General features: G+C 44.2%; 1 protein-coding gene across 2 annotated transcripts in view; it reads right to left on the reverse strand.

The window, feature by feature from the left end:
- Positions 1-24,320, reverse strand: part of ARHGAP10 (Rho GTPase activating protein 10) — a 374,825-nt gene that overhangs the window by 94,473 nt on the left and 256,032 nt on the right. For both annotated transcript variants that reach the window (XM_089670475.1, XM_089670474.1), the window contains exon 19: positions 3,131-3,266. In XM_089670475.1, coding sequence (XP_089526601.1) covers positions 3,131-3,266 — 136 coding nt within the window. The remainder of the gene's footprint in view (positions 1-3,130; positions 3,267-24,320) is intronic.

The raw sequence follows: 24,320 nt of genomic DNA on the forward strand, positions 1-24,320 counted from the left end.
TTGCACGGTCATACAACATTGTACCCAAACTAAAATTTTATCATTTTCTTCACACAACTAGAACTTTCTTTTGGTGGTATTTATTCACCACTGGAGTTTTATTTTTTGCTAAATTAACAAAAAAAGGCCGAAAATCTTGAAAAAAAAAAACCCACGTTTTTCTTTGCTGCTGTTATATTAATTGTTCTTCATAAATAAAAATAACCCAAATATTAGGATGTATTTTTTAGTTTGTAGGAAAGTTATAGAGTTCACAAACTATGGTATAGATCTGAATATTGATCAATCCTGAAGTACTGACAGCCAATTTAATTTCTTGAGGTCCAAGAATGTCAGAACAGTACAGATATCCCCAAATGACCCCTTTTTGTAAAGTAGACAGTCCGACGTACTTCATTTTTATTATTTTTAATTTATTAAAATTTTTTTTCATATTTCACTATGGTAATATTGTACTACTTTGGGGAAGTGATCGTTTTTTTTTTTTTTACACAATTTGCTTATAGCAAAGAATTACTTTGCTATAAGCATTTACCTGAATGACATCGATTCATTCAGGGGTTTTTTTTTTTTGTGCTTAGCTGTGATTTGGCCACAGCTAATCACATGACACAGCTGGGCTGTGATTAGCCCAGCTTGTGCATGTGATCGCTGTGACCAATCACAGATACACACACTAGTATACAATGGAGGGCATGAATGAAGCCATCCATTGTATACAACTGTCATGTGACCTGCTGTGATTGGTCACAGCAGGTCACATGGTATCAGCAACGGGGCCGGTACTCAGATCTGTCATCGGCCGTGTCTGAGATACACGGCCGGTGACAGATCAGGCCGGTGACAGATCATGCCGCTGCGCGGCTCTGCAGGCGCGCAAACTGCGCATGCCCGGGAGGACGCCATATGGTGTCCACCCGGAACGCTAATGGATTTTGCATGCCGCCATTCGGCCATTGGCCGGGCAGCTAATGGTTAAAACTGAGATATAAGATACTGTCTAATATCTCTGAGAAAACTTCATTTTTACCTGATGCTCTTCGTTTTCCCAGCATCTAAACCCACAGATGTTAATCCTTCGAATTGAGAATTCCTCATGGAATATATCAAAATATGGTTTAGACTAGCTTGCTTTTATTCACAAAAAATAGTGCAATGAAATAGAAACTACACACATCTACAGCTGCTTTTGGATTCACACTGCATTATTATATTGGAATTAGAGTAGTTGAACTACAGACTGCTTAGCTCTATATTTAGGGTGTAACATGAAACATAATGAGAATCCACGACCTCTCCCCCAATTCACCCCCTCCCTGTGACAGCAGGCAGGGGGACCCTCTCCTCGCACCTACTGTCACAATTTGAATACTGTGCAGCTCTGCGGGACTCTGCCCACAGAGTTGTGATTAAGAAGTGGGTAAACATCCAATGGGAAGTGGCCCCACAGAAAATGAGGATCCCGATTGTTGTTTAGAATCTTCATTATGCCTTTCAAATTAAAAAATTGAAATTATGAACTATTTCACTTCTATGTGGCCCACAACCGGTTACCAAATCACTTAACTGGTCTGCTTTTTTCAAAAGGTCGAACAACCCTGCTTTACAGGCTCCCAAGACAAAAAATAATACACATTTTACCAGCAAAAAAATAGCATTTTTTTTTTCAAAACACAAACTTATCCTTTAATAAAAATGTAATTTGTGGATTTGAAGCATTAAATCTGAACTCCAGGTTGGTCCAAACAAACAATTTCCTTCACTAACTGTACTGTTACTTGGCTGTAAGCACTGTATGAACTGTATATAGCTTCAGTTATACACAGTACACAGTGTCGGGTTCCGGTTGTGAAACAGACTCCCCCATCTGAGCGGCGCTCAGCCATTCATAGGCAGCTTTGTATTCTGTGAGTGAAGTATTCTGTGTGTATATTGTGACTGAGTTGGAGATTGTGACATCATTAGTCTGCCTCTCCACCTCAGCCAATCAGAGACGGGAAGTATCTGTCAGCACCTGTGGTAGTGAGCTCTTGATCCACAACTTGGGGTTCACCAGGGTGCAGAGTCTAAGCCCCAGCCTGCTTGTTCGCCAGGGCCCGATTGTGGGGATGGACTTGCAGAAGGCTGGGACAAGGTCGTGGCCCCCAGGTACACCCAGCTGAGGTAGAGGAGACCGCTAGCGGGAGCAGGGTACAACGGGAGAAGACACAGGGTATCCAGTAGGCAAGCCGAGGTCAGGACAGGCAGAAAAGAAGCAAGGTCAGGACAAAGCCAGGATCGGTACAAAGATAGACTATATAGGATTCACAGTAGTAACACAAGGGCGCTCCAACAACAAGACATTGTTCAGGCAAAATGGGACAGACTGAGCATGTCTTAAATAGACAAGCCAGCTAGGGAGCGGGCCAGAAAGTGATGAAAGGGAAGGACATAAAACCTAGAGGATAGCAGATGATGCCCACAGCTGAGCACAGACAAACACACATGTGAAGGAATCAAGAGCAGCAAGGAGGTAAGAATAAACACACAAGAGGCTGCAGGCTAACTTGTGACAGTATCTCTCCCACAGACGGGACCCGGAGCTGTGTACCTTATTGAAAGGTAAAGGAAATAATGTGTTTGGATCAGGTTGGTCCAAATTAACTATTTAAAGTGACAGGAAACCTTGAGATCAGCTTTAAAGAGAGATCTTGGTTGCTATAGGCAACATGAACTGTCCTGCCTCTGATAATAAATAGGATTTTCCCCATAAGGATCTCCTCCACATGGGTTTCTTTTTACTGTTCCAGATTTTTCATATTACTTAATAAAGAAGAGACCATTAACCATAAATGTCTAAGATGAATGCATCACGTGATATAGGTATCAAGCTTTTATATGACACACACAGTAAATAATAGATGATAGCTACCAGGTGTGAAAACATTTAATTACAGTTGTAAGAAAGATTTCATTTTTACTGATTTTTAAGTCGGCTATTAAATCCTAGACATCTCAACACTGTACAAGGGAATGTGTTCAGATATTGAGCTTGGTCATGTTTTCAGCTGCTGAATTAGAAATTCTAGATCGTTGTGCAGTATATGAGAGACCTGAAGGGGTTATTCTGAGGTGCTTTGGATCAACTTACCATTATCTAGCTCAACACAGGGGTTGTATATGGCCACTGGCCTTTTGTTACGTTGTTTCTTTGACTGCCTTGGTGGGGCACGTGGAGAAATTGAGGTTGTCTCATCCAGAGTATCATCAGGAAGGTTTCTGAAAATCTGACAACAGAAATGAAAACAAAATTATTTACTGAAATTAAAATCTATATGCTTTATTTTCAATGTAACACCTTTGTGTCCACTTTAAAGGAAAAATGCATATACAGTGAATGGCACAGCTCTTATTCCTCATATTAGTGGTGCCGCAAGGCCTAGTTCTCCCATGAGATTCAGGTGGTAAATGCTAGTCCGCATGTGTACAGCGAGTATTCACAATGCTCAAGTGTGAAATTGTTTGTTGAAGACCTTAAAATGTCACTATGGTAGGGTTTAAAGTGGTAGTAAATGCCACTTTTTATCTTGTACCTACAGGTAAGTCTATAACTAGGCTTACCAGTAGGAACAGTGATCTCCTAAATGTGCACCATTTGGGAGATATTTACATGTGTAAGAGCTGGTGATGTCATGCCATCCATTCAGAGAGTTGTTCCTCGACTTTGACATCATCACGGCTCGGCCATTCAAATGGCCAGAGCCTGCGTACCGAGAAGGAAGACTGGGTGAAGAAGGAATTCCTGTCAGTGGTGACAGCATGACGCTGGAAGGATCGTTTTTTTTAGGCAAGTCTGTCATAATGTGCTAGTATGCAGTGCATAATGCGTTTGGGAGTTTACACACACACTTGCTGTGTGTAAATCTGACAAGCCAACCTTTGGCTGTCAGATGAAAGAAGTCTGGCTCCTCCAGCAACATCAGGTTACTTTCACTCCCACTCCGGTTACTGGAACCCTCCATGTATCATAGTGGGTGCTGCGGTAGAGGGGAGGGCGCACAGAGCGGACACATATCCGATATCCTTCCCTTCCTGTTGCTGACCCAGAAGCAACACCTAAAACATCACTTCCATGTCCCCCACTCCGTTTCCCCTGCCAGTATGGCCAGGAAAAATGTATTACACTGCAATCAGCATTGCATTACATTCAAAGGAGCACAGGGGAGACACCCAGAGTCTTTCAGACCCTGGATGTCTCGTTAAAGAGAACCTGTCACCAACAAGTCCTCACATAGGGAACTTTTTGTCCCCTATGTGATGAAAAAAACAATTAAGTAAAAAAAAAAGTTTAACTGTAAAAATTTAAGCTACACCCAGGCATAAATAATTTGCCCCCAACAATGTCTGAGGCCCCCATCCCTACATACAGATTTTTTTTCTCATTTTGTCTCTCATAGTTGAGGTCTACCTATGATGCCAATTACAGGCCTCTCTCATCTTTTTAAGTGGGAGAACTTGCACAATTGGTGGCTGACTAAATACTTTTTTGCCTCACTGTATATACACATATGAACTTAAGAGCACACGTCAGCAGGCCTATGCATTAAAACATCAATTGCAACACACACTACATAACGCCACACATGCCGGACTGAAAGCAATAATTCTGGCACCAGGCCGCCTCAGTAACACTAAACTAACACCCTAATGGGGCTTTTAAAGTGTCACTTTTAGAAAATACAATGTGCTAAAGTATTCCCTGTCACGGATCCAACCCACACACACATGCCCACAGTGACTAGCTAACCGAGGTGTGCACGTCCGCCCGTAATGAGGGGGACTTAGTCTGAACACATAAGACCAGCCGTGATATACTTTCACAGCCCACACTACCTCTGGCCACCACTAGAGGGAGACTCCACTCCAATCCAGCTGGCTGACCACACACCGGCACATACGAATCTTATACACAATCTGGTGCACTATTAGGATTGGGGAGCAGCCTAGCAATTGGCACACCCTTCTAGGATTCCTCCAGCTATCCTACAAGCTAGAACCCCGGTGTTAATCACTCTTCCACTGTCCACACACCCCCACACCAGACACACAACAAACGGTAGCTTGCCACCACCCAACAGTTTATCCGCAGACTGGTCTGCTGGGCCACCCCACACACACACACACACACACACACACACACACACACACACACACACACACACACAGATATCCTACTTTACAATCTGCATGCAATCTGTCAACACGCAGTGCAATTGCACACAGATAGGCAATGAACTTGACCAAGCTTATAAAGACACTGCAATACAACAATCTCTCCGGAGATATGAGCCCGAGCTTAAGTACCCAGAAGTCACTTATGAATTTTATGATTGAATATCCCGAAAGTGGGCAGTGCATAAAATATGTACAAAGAAAAAACAGTTACAGAAAATGCAAAAAGACACACAATTGGCTATTCACTATAAAATAAAAAGGGAATAAAAACAGAAATAAAACTTTTACCAAGAGTTATCCTATGACTGGAGCAAGTCAGAGAAAGTCTGCAATTCACCAGTCAAATAGAACCGTCTCCGTACGAATTACCCTGTCCATATCTCAGGGTCCTCAATTTATTGAAATATGGACGTAGGCTGGACATTAGCCCTTGGCCAATCAACCCTGGGGGGTGTTCCTGTACTAGCCCACAAGACATTCTGGGTACTGAAGTGCCCAAAGTCGACTGGACCAGGAACAGTTTGAACCACCAAGTCAGGGATTGAATTTCTGACACCAGCACATCAGTCTGATTGCGACAGTACCAATCACTGTTCAGCTGTCACAATCAAGCGCCATATAACCGTTTTCTGCCTTTCTATGGGATTCCACAGAGGCTACAAATACAGTTTTACATGGAGATATAGCCTACAGTGTGTCCAATCAGAAGGAAGTATTTTCATCTCTCTGCAACTAATATTTTAGCTTTCATGAGAGATTAAATATTTTCCTTTGATCTGGGTATCTAATTCATGGCTTGCAGACACATCAGAGCCACTCCTGGTCTCCTGCTGGGTCACGAAGCAGAAATGGCTGGAGCTTCTCTTTTAAACTTCCAGAAGGTGACAAAGTCTGACTACATAGGTGGCAAAGTCTTGTTGGCATCTAGGTGTCACCTCCAGTCTAGAAGCTGCTCTGTCCTTTCAGATGCTAATTGGTGAACATGTGTCTCTGACTGAATTCTGAACACATGGAATGAAACTAAATCTACAATGACATATTTCTACTGATCACATCTCAACTACCCGAACCTTACATTTATGTTACAGTCCCCATTTCATGAGCGAACCATATTTTAGATTTGACATGTTGAGTATTTATTTACTTGGTGCAACCTCATTTTTTAGATTTCACCAAAATATTGGGTAATTTATTGCATTTGTGTGCCCTAAAATTTACTTTTAGTGCATTTTTTACTGAAATGTTGTGTTCCCTAAACCTTTGCAGCAATATCTTGTAAAAAAATTTAACATATCACTATTTTATTCTCTAAGGCATCTGCTTTCAGAAAACATATGTTATTGGGGTTTTTTTTTGCAATCTTCAGGGCTAAAATTATTTTTTAAGCATGTGTGCAAGAAAACCCTCAAAAACGGCTGTGGCAGCAAAGGGTTACCATAGGTCTTAAAGGGAAAGCAAGTTTTAGGTTAATGTGATTTTTGTTTCTTTTCCTTGTCATTTATATAAAATATTTTAGAAAACATTAAAAGGATGCACCTGTATGCAACTATGACATGGTATCCATAGAGCATTATGAGGTTTCTAAAATTAAAGTACCACAGAAGTGTTTTTTTTTTTCCTCAGGCTCTCTCTCCGATTTCAATTCTGTGGAACCCTGAACAGGTAGGGAGGTCACTTCTCTGCTTCATTCAACAGTGTGTAATTTTCAGCAATTTTTTTGTAAAACCGTTATTTCAATTCTAACTCCAGCAAAAAAAAAACAATTCTGAATGAACATAATTAAAATGCAATTAAATATGCAAACAAGGTGGAAAAAAATCAGTAGACTAGACAAGACACATCTTGAAAACACTTATAACATTGGTACATGTAGTTAACCATTTCTGCCTGCCAGTCTATGTGTATGAAACATTCATCTTGCAATCTTCTAAAATATTGGCACACAAAGGTTTATATCAAGTTAAGTCAAGTCCTTAGTACTTGCCTTTCCTCTACATTTTTATCAGCTGATCAGAGCCTTGCCAACTAGAGCTTCCTATGGAAAGCTGGCCATACTGTGTATGTAAAAGATAAATTTCAGGTATGGCTATTTTTGCTGTTACATTGGTACAGTGAAGATCAAAGTAAGTTTGCATGTGCCATATCCGGCTGAGCCCCAAAAATCAGCCACTCAACATGGGACCCAGAACCCAGCAGTAATCACTGTAGTAGCAGTGCCTACTACAGTGTTTTGCCAGCTTCCACAGGTATTGCCTAGGTATGGAACATGCATATTTACACTGGCACAGGCTGGAACAATCTAACGGTGCAAAAATTGCCGTCCCTGGAAATCAGCTTTAAAGGATAAAGTTAACTTTTGACCAAAAATAATAAATGCAATTTTTGTTTTTTGTTAGGTAAAAAAAATGTGCATTTATTTTTGGTTGCAGGTGCCTGTAAAGCACTGTATCAGCGATCAGCAGATCGCTGGTGCCATGCAGATCTCCTGCTGGCCTGTCAGTATATGTGCTTGCCCATACGGAATGTACCAGTAAGCAGATATATAGACAAGGACTCTGTGAATGAATGGCGCAGCCATGTGGGAGCGGAGCCTCACGCAGCCACACCGTTTTAAAAACTGACAACTTGTACAGGGAACTTCTCCCCGTACTGTTGTCACAGGGAGGGGATTGGGTGGTGGCTGCAGCATTGGGAACATGTAACATGTTGTCCAAAGGGAAACATATCCTTTAGGATTTCTCTTGTTTAGTGCCATGGGCTGAACAGGATAATTCACGTTATTCCCCACCCACGTTAAAACTAGTGTATGGATGAATCTGCACTGCCGGCTATTATATTCCAAGAGCTGGTACCTGATGATCTCAGAATAGCATCAGTGTTATTTTCGTCAACTAAAATATGACTAAAACTAAAATGGCATTTTAGTCAAAAGACTAAAATACAACTAAAACTAAAAAAACTAAAAATGGAATTTTAGTACAAAAAACCATGACTAAAACCAAATTGAAACTTGACGTCAAAATTAACACTGCACTACCACATAAGGATAGAGGGCATCTACTAAGCTGCTGAGAGAAAAAAAAGAAAAAGGCATTACTTATATTTTTCTTAATATTTAATGTTGGTATTATATTCAGGTAATATGTGCAATGGCATTACAGCCAATAGAGTTTACAGTTTTGTTTTGTTTTTTATATTTTAAAGTTGCAGTTCTGTTTGTCAAAAAGCTAACTAAAATATGACCAAAACAATTCAGGCATTTTAGTCAAAAGACTATGACTAAAACTAACTTGAAATTTAAAGTCAAAATTAACACTGCCCTGCATCTTTTTATGTGCAGCTGCTGTTCGTCTGAGAATTTTCTGTATGGCAGCTTTAACAAAAGTCGATTAAAAATGGACTTTGCTAAAGCCAGGTGGTTCTGACAGGGACACCCATGGAACACATTTTGGTTGATTTGGCATGCAAATCATTTATCGACAGTACCCATATAATTGAGATAGATTTACTTTTTTGCTTTGTCTGACCAGAAAGAAATCCAAGTGTTTAATCCGTGTTTAACTGATTAACTGACAAATATGTACCTATACCATCTAACCATAAATCAAGAGAAACTCATGAAAGAAGGCACTCTGCCAGGTGGTAAGCCACTTTTACCACCAGAATTTCTGCTGAAATGTTATGCACTTTAACATTGCAATTCAACTAAGGCAGAAGTATGATGGTATCAACAAACAACTATGCTCCACTCTGGACAAACTGTAAGCGAGTCTGTCCAATTCCTACTTTCTCCACCCTGTAATATGCTCCCCCCACATTTCTTTCTCACAACAACCGCCTTTCTCCTCAAATTCCTTTAACCCTATTCTCCACCCCACAGTTTATATACAGCATATCACCCTCACTCCTGCCCCCTATATTCTTGATCAGAATATCAGACAAATGATAGTCCGTTTGTTTTGGTTTTTTTGCATGCTAGTCTCCATATCAAAAACAAAACAGGTTACTAAAATTATGAAAATTCTCATACGACAGAATAAAAATTTAGAAGTGATGTGATGTATTGTATTGCATTTTTGGACAAAAACCATACTGATAAAATGAAAATCGTATGATCTGGTATCATATGAGAACAATTTCATGCTTGTTCCTTTGAAAGCTGGTACATGGCTTTTGTCTGAAATTATTCAGATTATCGATTTTTCGAAAGCGGTATTTTTTGGACCATTTTCTGATCATGTGTAATAGGCTTTATCACCTCCTGCTAATATTGAACCCACATGCCAACAAATTCCAGGACACTGGAACATGTGCGCTCATTAAAATATTGCTCCTATCTTACTTCCTTAACATCTAGGGTAGAGATGAGCAAATCGAACATGACGAAGTGGAATTCGTTCCGAAGATTTGGAAAAATTCTATTCGCGACGAATCCGAAGATTAGCAAACTTCGGATGCACGAATCGAATTTTCCCAAAAATGGCGGCGACATGTGTGCCGACGGAGAAAATGGACAGAGAAGATGGGGCGGGGATCTCTGGGAAGGCGCGCAGAAAGGCGCGCTGACCCATAATGCATTCATGACATGTGATCGCATTAGCCAATCAGCAGCCAGCCAGCACTGTGTAATGGTGGAGCTATAAATCGCGGCCATCTTAGAATTCTCCATTAGCCTCCGGTCATTCAAGAGAGACAGACCTGTGTGTATTAAGGGACAGAGTTAGGGCCACAGAGACTTTAGGGCCACAGAATCGTTACTCAGGGACACAGAATCGTTACTTAGGGCCACAGCTATCAAAGAATCGAAAATTTAAAGTGACATACACCCTTTTTTTTTTGGTGGCTGTCGTGCACAGTTGGTGCTGCAGTTTGCCGATTGTGCAAAATAAACTGACTTTCTGCTTCACAACCACTATTGTACGTTCAAAGAGTTAAATCCATTTACACGCCGGCTGGCGGTAATATTTTTTGGGTGATTAGTGCATTCCAGTGACACAAATGTACAGTTTCCAGCCAACGGCAAGCTGCAATTGACCGATTGTGTACAATAAACTGACTTTCTGCTTCACAACCACCATTGTACGTTCAAAGAGTTAGATCCATTTACACGCCGGGTGGTGGTAATATTTTTTGGGTGATTAGTGCATTCCAGTGACATAAACGTACAGTTTCCAGCCAACGGCAAGCTGCAATTGACCGATTGTGCTAAATAAACTGACTTTCTGCTTCACAACCACTATTGTACGTTCAAAGAGTTAAATCCATATACACGCCGGGTGGCGGTAATATTTTTTGGGTGATTAGTGCATTCCAGTGGCATAAACGTACAGTTTACAGCCAACGGCAAGCTGCAATTGACCGATTGTGCTAAATAAACTGACTTTCTGCTTCACAACCACTATTGTACGTTCAAAGAGTTAAATCCGGTTTTATTTTTGGGGTGCTTATTGAATTAAAGAGTATGTCAGACAACACGCAGAGGAGTGGCAGAGGAGGCAATGTTTCAGGAGCGAGCAGACGTGGCAGCAGAGGAAGGGGTCGAGGCAGCACTAGTCGCAGCCAGAGGCCAGTGCTCCCGGTGTCATCCAGCGGTCGTGTCTCCACCGACAACCCTGCCGTCATCGATTGGTTGACTCGGTCGTCTTCCTCTTCCCAGGTCACCTCTGACATCTACAGCCAACGATTGGTGGGTACGTCAGACACAACCGTTAGTTGGCATGGCCCGGGAGCAAGCCCACTGAAATCACGTGTCCTCGACCTGCCCCTGTCCTTTGGTGTTCCCTCACCAAGCGAAGTATCGCATGCTGTGGGCTCAGCCCCACTGTACAGTGAGGAAGAGCTAACAGAGGGCGGTCAGGAACGGGGGGAGACATCCGCCTCTTCAGCAGCCAGGCGAAGAAGTACTGGCGAGGAGAGTGGCTCGGTAGCCGGTCTAGAGACAGGTCTGTCTCCTGACCCACACGCAGCCGAGGGGGCTAGTAGTGACGCGGAGACCCTAATTGATGATGATGAGGCTGATCGCACTTGGCAGCCTCGTCGTCATCAGGCTATTGCTTCCGCATCATCAGGAGAAGAGGGTGCCAGCTTGCCAGCGAGCAAAACAGTCGGTGGGTTGCCCAGGAGGCAGCAGGGTCGCAGCAGTGTCAGTGGAGGCAAACGGCCACGGAGTAGAGCACCAGCTCCACTGCAGCCTACCACCACGGCCAGTAGTGGTGCCGGTGTGCACGGAGGAAGTAGCAGTCAGCCAGTGAGGAGTAGCGGGGGCAAAGTTTCCTACTCGGCGGTGTGGCAATTTTTCGTCAAGCCGCCCGAGGAAGTAAACGTAGCCGTATGTCGACTATGTGGCCAGAAAGTCAAGCGTGGCCAGGGGGCCAATGTTGGGACTACAGCGTTACGTCAGCATATGCAGCGTCGCCATTCGGTGGCCTGGGAAAACCGTGATAAAGATACGGCGGTTCTGCCTGCCCCAGCCCCCGCTCCATCACCCGCTCCGTTACTTGCTCCGTCACCCGACGTCAATCGCCCTCTATCAGCCAGTCAAGGCTCCAACACCTCTGCTGAGGGGAGTTGTCGCTCGTTGGCATCTTCCGCTCGTTCAGATGCTCCTTCTCCTGCTACTCCTCTTCACGGATTCCGTCAGCAGTCTTTCTTGGAATCCGTTTCCAAGAGACAACAGTTTGCGAGCACGCACCCGACGGTGCAGAAGCTGAACGTCCTCCTGTCCAAGTTGCTGGTGCTGCAGTCCCTCCCTTTCCAAGTGGTGGACTCAGCACCTTTCCGAGAAATGATGGCTTGTGCCGAGCCGCGGTGGAGAGTGCCAAGCCGGCATTTCTTCGCCAAAAAGGCAGTGCCAGCCCTGCATTCACATGTAGAAGAGATGGTGGGCCAGTCTTTGAGCATGTCGGTCTCTGCCAAAGTGCACGGCAGCGCCGACGTGTGGAGCTGTAACTACGGTCAGGGACAGTACATGTCATTTACGGCCCACTGGGTGAACGTGGTGCCGGCACAGCCGCACCAGCAACTTGGACAGGTCACGCCGCTTTTGCCTCCACGTTTGCACGTCCTTGGTCCAGCAAAGATGTCCGCCTCTACCACCTCTTCTTCCGCCGTGTCCTCAGCCGCCACCCCCATGCCAAGTCCCATTACCCGACCGGCATATCACATGTGCAGGGCGCAACGGTGTCACGCTGTGCTGCACCTGGTATGCCTTGGCGAACGTAGTCACACAGGGGAGGAACTTCTGAGTGTAATGAACAGAGAAATCGACAGATGGCTGTCTCTGCGCAAACTGAAAATCGGAACCATGTTGACCGACAACGGAAAGAACATGGTGTCTGCTCTGCGTCAAGGAAGGTTGTGCCATGCGCCATGCATGGCTCACGTGTTCAATCTGGTTGTCAAGCAGTTCCTAAAATCCACCATCCCACTGCAAGACATCCTTAAACTGTCACGTAAACTTTACATGCATTTCAGCCATTCCTACACCGCAAAGCACACCCACCTTGAGCTGCAGCGGCAGAACGGAATTCCACAGCATCGCCTGATCTGCGACGTTGCAACAAGGTGGAATTCAACCCTACACATGTTAGACCGCCTTTACGAACAGCGAAAGGCCATCACCGATTTCCTGATGTTACAAGCGGATAAAGGTACTCCCCTGTGTAACTTAGATGTCAGCCATTGGCAGCTCATGCGTGACACCTGCCGCTTGCTCAGGCCCTTTGAGGAGGCCACGCTATTCGTGAGTCGGCAGGACTATGGGATGAACGACGTCATTCCTCTGTTGCACGTCCTGGAACAAATGCTGTTAACAATGGCTGGTCAGGGTGCGGTAGACGTGGCGCACAGATCTCAACGCCACATGACCCCTGTGGGGGCAGGACAGGAAGAAGAGGAGGAGGTAGAGGAGGACATTGGTGCTCAGGAATTATTGAGTGAAATGGGTGGTTTTTCCACTCAGCGGACAGGAGTGGAGGAGCAGGAGCATCTGGTAGAGGAGGAGGAGGAGACAGAGGACCCAGACGCACTGTGGCAGTATGCTGTGGAGATGGAGGCAGGGAGTCCCTCGCATTCCTTGGCACAAATGGCCCATAGCATGCTCGGTTGCTTGCGTAGCGACAGCCAAATAATAACCATCAGACAGAGGGATGACTTTTGGCTGTCCACCTTGTTGGACCCTCGCTACCGTTCAAAAATGGTGGCCTTTTTCACACCTGCTGAGAGGGAGGCCAAAATAACGTACTATAAAAACCACCTATGTAGTCAGTTGGTCTCTGCCTTTCTGCGCCAACGTCCATCCTCAGACACTGTGGGCCCTGTGCGCTCGCGTTCCGCTGCCATGGCAGCAGGGGAGGGGTGGGGTGGTAATAGCAGTGGCAGCTCCACCAGCAGCGGCTGCCTCAGTCTGCAGTCGATGATGAGTAGCTTTCTTCACCAGCGCAGTGAGGAAACTACTAACCAGCCGCAGCAGCAGCAGCATCAGGTGGACCTGGAGCAGGACCTCAAACAACAGGCTTGGGCCTACTTGGACAGCACCCTGCCAACCGAGGTAGACAATCCCCTTGACTACTGGGCAACGAAACTTGACCTTTGGCCCCAACTAGCTGAATTTGCCCTTGAAAGGCTGTCATGCCCGGCCAGTAGCGTGGCATCGGAGCGCGTGTTTAGTGCGGCAGGAGGTATTGTAACTCCGCGGAGGACACGACTGTCCACCCAAAGTGTGGAGAGACTCACGTTTGTGAAAATGAATCAGGCGTGGATTAGTCTGGATTTCAAACCACCAGTTCCTGACACAACTGACTAAATCCGCCATGAATCATGCCCCAAACATGTTATTAGGGACAAATGGAAGACCTCCACCTGATCCGTACATTTGTATATATATTTTATTGAGAGGCTGCTGGTCGGCCGACTCATGTTTTGCACATTTTTAATGACTTATACTCTGCAGGTCGGGCCCCTCATGAATTGGGGTTTTTAAATTATTTATACTTCGCTGGACGACCGTCACATGAATTGAACCTTTTTAATGACTTATACTCTGCTGGTCGGGCCCCTCATGAATTGGTGTTTTTAAATTATTTATACGTCGCTGGACGACTGTCACATGAATTTAAACTTTTTAATTATTTATAGTCGACCAGTTCCAGACCGATGGAATAGCAATTTTTTTAAATATTTGACACGTGTTGTCCATCTCATCAATGAGGTGGACTGTTTATTTATTGGCCACGGTTTGGCCCCCTCCTGTTTCTTACATTGTTAACTTGTATCGGTCACGGTTTGGCCACATGTTTGGTTGTCTTGTTAAGATTTTCTGTAATGTACACAGTTACGCTTGACTTGTCGACTTTCCACAATCTACTAAGGTATAGCATCGCATCAAAGTTTTTTTTTTTTTTTCTTTGGTCTAAACCATTTCTTATAATGTCAATTTGTAGGATACGCCGCTGTAAGGCGACCTACTTTTTTGTCACTGTGTAGACATCTATTTATAGGCCGATGTTTGGCCACAAAAATATATTTAGTAATAACCTAGCCGTTCAGGCCGCTCCCTGAACACCTCGGGAATTGCTTTGTATATCTGTCGCCTTAGAGGCCGCTGTCTGAACAGCTCATGAATTGCTTTCTATATGCGTCGCCTTTGAGGCCGCTGGCTGGACAGCTGATGAATTGATTTGTATATATGTACTTATTGTCCGCTGTCCGGACAGCTCATGAATTACTTTTTGTATATAGCCTTCCAAACCACTCAGAATAAGTCATGATATTCATGCTGTGTATAGCCTTATACGCCAATGGTCAATCAAGTCATGATTGTTATAGTGTGTATAGCCTTATAGGCCGCTGTCTTTACAACTTTATAATTCCACGCAGTATATAGCCCTATCGGCCACTTTCTGGCATCCAGTTGCTGTAGCCCCCATCACCACACTGTGCCACGGGCCCCTGTACCGCCTTCTCATACTGCTGCCAGATCCATCCTCTGCCATGTGCGTCTTTGTCGTCTGCTCACGCTGCTGGGTTCCAGTTTTAAACCTAGGCCTGTGTATGGCTTCCGAATACTGTTGCCTCCACCGCCACCCTGCGCCATGTGCCTCTGTCGTCTGCTCACGCTGCTGACGGCTTCCGCTTTTTAAACTAGTCCTGTGTATGTCTTCCGAATACTGCTGCCTCCACCGCCACCCTGCGCCATGTGCCACTTTCGGGTCTCCTCACACTGCTGCCAGGTCCATACTGATTCATGGTCCATACTGATTCATGGCCCCCTGTACCGGCTCCTCATGAACGTGGTTCAGCGGGTTTGCATCACTTAACGGCAAATCGTTGACAAATGCTGGGACGTTCAGTGTTGTGCGCATTAAGCCAGACACCAAAGGGCAGCACAGACCTGTTATTACTCTCTCAAGCATGGCTGAACAAAACCAGTCTCTACCACAAATTGGACCCAGACCTGCCCAGGGTCTCGTAACTAGATTGCACGGAGGAGTAGAGTCCGTAATCGGAATTAAATATACAAAACGCCACACCAAAAAGAGTGGCCATTTCCAACACTTATTCCAGAAAGAGGAACAACCCGTTTCATATACGGCCCGTAGACGTTTCACGTCTGCCACATTCAGTCGATTTAAGACGCAAGCTCCACTTCCTGTTGTCTCTGACCGTCGATATACCTTTAAGTGTCAGCTTTGAAGCTATATTCCCTCCGGAGCACTGACACTGGTGCCCTTCCGTCAACATGCCTTTAAGTTTCAGTTTTCAACCATATTCCCCACAGAAGCCAAACTCTTGGGTATCCCAGAAGTTGCTCAGCGGGTCAGGGCAATAAAGCTACCGGTTCGCAGGTTGTTCCGTCTTATGGATGGAAGTACGACGGTATATGATCTTCTTCGCACCCACGGCATTACCTCATAAAATTTCTGCATTGCATCTGCAATCACAACGCTGACTTCCCGGATCGCCACTCAGCCATTGGACTCTTGATAGTCGTCTCCCCACACTGCTGCTGGGGGGACTTTTTAACCTAGGCCTGTGTATGGCCTTCAATTGAAGCTGCTTCCGCTCCGCCACTCAGCCATTGGACTCTTGATAGTCGTCTCCCCACGCTGCTGCTGGGGGGACTTTTTAACATAGGCCTCTGTATGGCCTTTAATTGAAGCTGCTTACGCTCCGCCACTCTGCCATGGGCCTCTTGGGTATCCCAGAAGCTGCTCAGCGGGTCAGGGCAATAAAGCTCCCGGTTCGCAGGTTGTTCCGTCTTATGGATGGAAGTACGACGGTATATGATCTTCTTCGCACCCACGGCATCACCTCATGGAATCTCTGCATTGCATCTGCAATCACAACGCTGACTTCCCGGATCGCCACTCAGCCATTGGACTCTTGATAGTCGTCTCCCCACGCTGCTGCTGGGGGGGACTTTTTAACCTAGGCCTGTGTATGGCCTTCAATTGAAGCTGCTTCTACTCCGCCACTCAGCCATTGGACTCTTGATAGTCGTCTCCCCACACTGCTGCTGGGGGGACTTTTTAACATAGGCCTCTGTATGGCCTTCAATTTAAGCTGCTTACGCTTCGCCACTCTGCCATGGGCCCCTGTACCGCCTCCTCTTGCTGCTGCCAGGTCCAGAGTGTGTCATGGGTCCCTGTACGGCCTCCCATTGCTGCTGACTTCATCGCCAGACTCTGCCATGTGCCACTTTCAGGTTTCCTTACACTGTTGGTGGGTTCCATTTTGTGATAGGGTGCTGTATGGCCTTCCATTGCTGCTGCCTCCACCGCCACCCTGCGCCATGTGCCTCTGTCGTCTGCTCACGCTGCTGACGGCTTCCGCTTTTTAACCGAGGCCTGTGTTTGGCTTCCGAATACTGCTGCATCCACTGCCACCCTGCGCCATGTGTCTCTGTCGTCTGCTCACGCTGCTGACGACTTCCGCTTTTTAACCTAGGCCTGTGTTTGGCTTCAGAATAATGCTGCCTACACCGCCACCCTGCGCCATGTGCCTCTGTCGTCTGCTCACGCTGCTGCCAGGTCCATACTGATTCATGGCCCCCTGTACCGGCTCCTCATGAACGTGGTTCAGCGGGTTTGCATCACTTAACGGCAAATCGTTGACAAACGCTGGGACGTTCAGTGTTGTGCGCATTAAGCCAGACACCAAAGGGCAGCACAGACCTGTTATTACTCGCTCAAGCATGGCTGAACAAAACCAGTCTCTACCACAAATTGGACCCAGACCTGCCCAGGGTCTCGTAAGTAGATTGCACGGAGGAGTAGAGTTCGTTATTGGAATTAACTGTGAGGGACTTTTAAACCTAGGCCTGTGTATGGCCTTCAATTGAAGCTGCTTCTGCTCCGCCACTCTGCCATTGGACTCTTGATAGTCGTCTCCCCACGCTGCTGCTGGGGGGGCTTTTTAACATAGGCCTCTGTATGGCCTTCAATTTTAGCTGCTTACGCTCCGCCACTCTGCCATGGGCCCCTGTACCGCCTCCTCATGCTGCTGCCAGGCCCGTAATCTGCCATGGGCCCCCGTACAGACTCCTCATGCTGCTGCCAGGCCCGTAATCTGTCATGGGCCCCTGTACCGCCTCCTCATGCTGCTGCCAGGTCCAGAGTGTGTCATGGGTCCCTGTACGGCCTCCCATTGCTGCTGTCTCCATCGCCACACTCTGCCATGTGCCACTTTCAGGTCTCCTCACACTGCTGGTGGGTTCCATTTTGTCATAGGGTGCTGTATGGCCTCCCATTGCTGCTGCCTCCACCGCCACACTGTGGCTCCACACTCTGGTTTTGGCCCCGTGACTGCCCAAATGAGTGAAGTGTGCGGTGATTCTAAGATCGACGGCACTCATCTTCATGTCATACTGACTGACAGTATTATTTCTCTTCCCCAGCAGACTCCAAGGGCATTTAAATTAAAGGTACAGTGTTCTGCACTAATATAAAGGCTCTCTGAAGCCTAGAAACACCCTTTTTATAAGTTAAATTCGCAGCGAATATATTCGGCTCGAAGTGAATTTATTCGGCGAATTCGGCAAATCAGCCGAACCGAATTTTTGAATAATTCGCTCATCTCTAATCTAGGGATATTTCCCCTAATCCTGGCTCTCTGCTAACTCTCACCCCACACCCAGCACCCTTCTGCCTCTAGCAGAATCTGCTAATCATATGTCTAGTTTCTATTCCCCTGCTCCAAGAACCAGCACCCCCACCCATATGTTCTCCTCTGGAATGTTCACTGTCTTTACCAAGCTCACATTTGTCCATGACATTTTAACCTCAAACTCTTTTAACCCATTTGCAATCACTGGAATTTGGCTTCAGGAATCTGTCTCTCCCATTGGGGCTTCCACTGAGTTCACTCACTCAGACTCATTTAGCATAAGGGTGGTAGAGGTGGAATCCTTCTATGCCAGGGTTTCTCAATGGCCACCACTCTGTATTCATACTATTAAAGCTTTCTGAAATTTTGATACAGTCGGCCACCCACTCAACAAAAAAGAAACTTCACTCCCTTGCCTTTCAAAGACTGCTCTTTCCTGGCTTCACACATTGCTAATTTACTAAATGACATATCAGTATGGATGTCACTCCACTTCCTAAAACTCAATCTTTTAAAAACTGAGCTCATAATAATGTCTGTCCACCTAACACAATACCTGAAAACTCACCTCTTCGAGGAAGCCTACCTCACCTGTAACAACTGAACTTTTACGGTGGTTGTAAAAACTTACACCCAGTTTAGTGAGTGGCCTCAGGTGATGCTCAGAGATTAAACAAATCCTCCGACATAAATTGTACCTGCTTATCTGCATTCTTCTCTTTTCTACATCTGTTCAAAGTTGTGAATTTATACAGCTTGTCTGAGCTTTCAGAAAACAGTTGGTGGGGAGCTGAAATTACACTCTGCAATCCTCAGTGAGAGCAGATGTAAGGGAAGAGAACCTTTACACAGCACACAGGAACAGAGCTGAGGCAGTCAATCACAATCTGTGCAAGGGAGCTCTGTCCCCTGTCAACTTTAAGCTCTTGGTATGAGGAAAACTTGTCAGAGGTGACTCATACAGATAGAGTAACGAAGCAGAAGAGAGAAATGACACTTCATGCTCTGGATTGAGAAAAGTACTCAGTATAGAAGGATACGTTTTATTCATATTTCATGTCAGTGGTTTACAACTTTAACTGATCCCCATACAGTTATTACCCTTTGTATCACTTATCCCTCCATTTTAAGACTGTAAGCTCTCACGCGCATGGCCCTCCTCATCCTCTTGAATTGCATTCTAACGTACTGGCTCCTTTTATATTGTAAAGAACTGCACAAACTGTTGGCCTTACATATATCCTGTATTATAGTAATAATAATAATGTTATACTGACTATTTCCTATAAGATTAGTGCTGACAATCCATTTGTACAAGTTCTTGGCAAGTTTTAAGCACCCACAAAGCTTTCCTGCTAACAGAATTGTTTCAAATTTTGCTTAAAGTGTTGTAAATGATTGTTGTAACTATTTCACTAAAGTTAAAAATAGTAAGCACTTGTGAAACAGGCCTAAAGGCATAATAGCTAATAAAGGGCAAAAAACATGATCAATATATCTCTAATGCATGTACAGTCCCTTTAAAAAACTGCACAAGTATAGAAAAATACCTGTTCACCAGCCAGAAGAAGCAAGATGTTGGTTAAGTTTACATAAAAAGGAGGGCATCTGAAAAGGGATAATAAAGTTTGTTTCAAGTTGTAATAATACAATGATTAATGGAGGCCCTACTGTAAAGTTCAATTATCTGTATGAAAGGGCATTCTGACCTTGTGCATTTTTTTCAACCAACAGGAAACATTACGATTCTAAAATATATGGTCAGAATACACCCATCAATGTATGATATGCACTTTTTAAGAGGGTCTAAAACACTGGGGATACCTAAATAATGGTCAAATGCAAGCCATAAAGTTGTATCTATGGATAACTGGAGCATAATTTGATTGTTATCAGTGTACCAGACATATACATTTAAGCCATTTAAAGACATAATACAAAATGAAAATGTTCACAGTCTGCATAAATTTTTTAGCAATATACGCGGTTAGTGATTTATTTATTATGTGGACCTATGCTAATGATATTAGCCAAGGGCCGCTCACATTTCTGCTCTTTTGATCTCTTTAAAACAATTTTAATTTTCAGCTGCTGTGAAACAATCAGTATGTCTGCTCTTCTCAAGACCCCATTGTTTACTTATGTAATCTAGCAAAACTGTCTCTATGCTAAAGTTCAATACATCCTGAGTTTTTTATTTTACCAGCGTGCTGAACAAAGAAAAAAACTCTGATTCCTGCATCCACACAAATTATGTGGATGCAAGGATCTCACCCACTGTGCTATTGCATTCTGAAGAAGGGCACTACAAACAACGTTTGTTCTTCCAGCAGGACATTTTGACAGAAGCAGGTCTAACAATTGGCTTCTGTTGAACAGAGAGGGCTACACAGAGGATGAAATTAAAATTTCGATGCATGTGTACCCAGCCTGCAACAAATAGAAAGCTAAAAAAGGTAAACAGATACTAGTGTAAATGATGTACTGTACTTCATTATTTCTGCCCCTACAGACATTGGATAGCAATGCTGGGAATGGTAGCTTCACAAAAGTAGCCCTTTAGTGTTTAAACTAAATGAGTAGATGTTTAAGTACGCTATGAGAGAAGATAGGGAACTGCCATTGCTAGCCTCCACCTGAAGTTACAGGGTGCCTGGCTGTCTGACGTAGATACTTTTGAGCCACTGACATCAAACAAGTATGCTTTAAATAAGTGTCAGAATTCCTTATCTATATAACTGTTTCAGGTCAACAACATGAATGAAGTCAAAGCATCAGCATGACAAGTGAACAAGCATTTTCAAAAGTAGAGTTTAGCACAGGGTTTTTCAGGGTTCCATGAAGCCTATCAAATAGTTGTTTGGCTCCTTTTTAAATCATAGTAACAGAAATCACCCAAATGGCTCTGATCAAAAGTTTACATAACCTGGAATATTTGGCCTTGGTACAGACACACAAGGTGACACACATGGGTTAAAATGTTAATAAAAGGTTAACGTCCCACATCTGTGGCTTTTTAAATTGCAATTCGTCTCAGTGTATAAATAGTCAATGAGTTTGTTAGCTCTTACATGGAAGCACTGACTAGGCTAGATACTGAGCCATGGGGATCAGAAAAGAACTGTCAAAAGTCCTACGTAACAAGGTAATGTAACTTTATAAAGATGGAAAAGGACAAAAAAGATGTCCAAAACCTTGAATATGCCAAACAGTACTGTTAAATCACCTATTAAGAAGTGGAAAGTTCAGGGATCTCTCGATACCAAGCCAACGTCAGGTAGACCAAGAAAGATTGCAGCCATAACTGACAGAAGAATTGTCTGGGATTCAAAGAAAAACCCACAGGCAACCTCAAAAGAAATAGAGGCTGCTCTGGAAAAAGATGGTGTGGTTGTTTTTAAGGAGTACAATACGGTGATACCTGAACAAAAATGAGCTGTTTGGTCGAGGTACCAGAAAGAAGCTTTTACTGCACCAATGTCACAAAAAAGCCCAGTTACAATATGCCTGACAACACCTTGACATGCCAAACCAGGTCTTTTTCTGTCATTGATGCAGTAAAGGCTTCTTTCTGGCACCTCGACCATGCAGCTCATTTTAGTTCAAGTGTCATCATACTGTGCTCCTTCAAAACAACCACACGGTCTTTTTCCAGAGCAGCCTGTATTTTTCTTGTGGTTACCCATGGGCTTCCCTTTGTATCCCGAACAATTCTTCTCGCAGTTGTGGCTGTAATCTTTCTTGGTCTACCTGTACTTGGCTTGGTATCAAGAGGTCCATGAATTTTCTATTTCTTAGTGGAAGTGATTACTAGCATATTCAAGGCTTTGGACATCTTTTTATGTCCTTTTCCATCTTTATAAAGTTCCATTACCTTGTTACGTAGGACTTTTGACAGTTCTTTTCTGATTCCCATGGCTCAGTATCTAGCCTAGTCAGTGCTTCCACATAAGAGCTAACAAACTCATTGACTATTTATATACTGACACGAATTGCAATTTAAAAAGCCACAGATGTGGGACATAAACCTCCAATTGGCATTTTAACCCATGTGTGTCACCTTGTGTGTCTGTACCAGGGCCAAACATTCCAGGGTATGTAAACTTTTGATCATGGCCATTTGGGTGATTTTTGTTGTTATGATTTAAAAAGAAGTCAAACAACTATTTGATAATAAATGGCTTCATATGATCATCATCCTTCAATAAAAGAGCATTTTTGGCACGATCAGTCATTTTCAATATCAATGCCAAAATTTCACAATTTGTGCCAGGGTATGCAAACTTTTGAGCACAACTGTATATGAATAATATTAAATAGCATTCTGCTTTTCAAATTTCCATCTTGCTTTTGACAGTGCTCCACCAAAAACTTATGTGCACCGCCACCAGAAGACGTGGCCTCTCACCTGAACTACATAAATATTGGGACATCGACACAATTCTAACAGTTTTGGCTCTATACACCACCACAATGGATTTGAAATGAAACAAACAAGATGTGCTTTAACTGCAGACTGTCAGCTTTAATTTGAGGGTATTTACATCCAAATCAGGTGAACGGTGTAGGAATTACAACAGTTTGCATATGCCTCCCACTTGTTAAGGGACCAAAAATAATGGGACAATTGGCTTCTCAGCTGTTCCATGGCCAGGTGTGTGTTATTCCCTCATTATCCCAATTACAATGAGCAGATAAAAGGTCCAGAGTTCATTTCAAGTGTGCTATTTGCATTTGGAATCTGTTGCGGTCAACTCTCAAGATGAGATCTAAAGAGCTGTCACTATCAGTGAAGCAAGCCATCATTAGGCTGAAAAAACAAAACAAACCCATCAGAGAGATAGCAAAAACATTAGGCGTGGCCAAAACAACTGTTTGGAACATTCTTAAAAAGAAGGAATGCAACGGTGAGCTCAGCAACACCAAAACACCCGGAAGACTACGGAAAACAACTGTGGTGGATGACCGAAGAATTCTTTCCCTGGTGAAGAAAACACCCTTCACAACAGTTGGCCAGATCAAGAACACTCTCCAGGAGGTAGGTGTATGTGTGTCAAAGTCAACAATCAAGAGAAGACTTCACCAGAGTGAATACAGAGGGTTCACCACAAGATGTAAACCATTGGTGAGCCTCAAAAACAGGAAGGCCAGATTAGAGTTTGCCAAACGACATCTAAAAAAGCCTTCACAGTTCTGGAACAACATCCTATGGACAGATGAGACCAAGATCAACTTGTACCAGAGTGATGGGAAGAGAAGAGTATGGAGAAGGAAAGGGACTGCTCATGATCCTAAGCATACCACCTCATCAGTGAAGCATGGTGGTGGTAGTGTCATGGCGTGGGCATGTATGGCTGCCAATGGAACTGCTTCTCTTGTATTTATTGATGATGTGACTGCTGACAAAAGCAGCAGGATGAATTCTGAAGTGTTTCGGGCAATATTATCTGCTCCTATTCAGCCAAATGCTTCAGAACTCATTGGACGCCGCTTCACAGTGCAGATGGACAATGATCCAAAGCATACTGCAAAAGCAACCAAAGAGTTTAAGGGAAAGAAATGGAATGTTATGCAATGGCCAAGTCAATCACCTGACCTGAATCCGATTGAGCATGCATTTCACTTGCTGAAGACAAAACTGAAGGGAAAATGCCCCAGGAAGAAGCAGGAACTGAAGACAGTTGCAGTAGAGGCCTGGCAGAGCATCACCAGGGATGAAACCCAGCATCTGGTGAGGTCTATGCATTCCAGACTTCAGGCTGTAATTGACTGCAAAGGATTTGCAACCAAGTATTAAAAAGTGAAAGTTTGATTTATGATTATTATTCTGTCCCATTACTTTTGATCCCTTAACAAGTGGGAGGCACATATGCAAACTGTTGTAATTCCTACACCGTTCACCTGATTTGGATGTAAATACCCTCAAATTAAAGCTGACAGTCTGCAGTTAAAGCACATCTTGTCCGTTTCATTTCAAATCCATTGTGGTGGTGTATAGAGCC

The sequence above is a fragment of the Staurois parvus genome, unplaced genomic scaffold (genome assembly GCF_062004578.1).
Source record: "Staurois parvus isolate SC_StPar_1 unplaced genomic scaffold, SC_StPar_1.0 ptg000090l, whole genome shotgun sequence".
NCBI lineage: Eukaryota > Metazoa > Chordata > Amphibia > Anura > Ranidae > Staurois > Staurois parvus.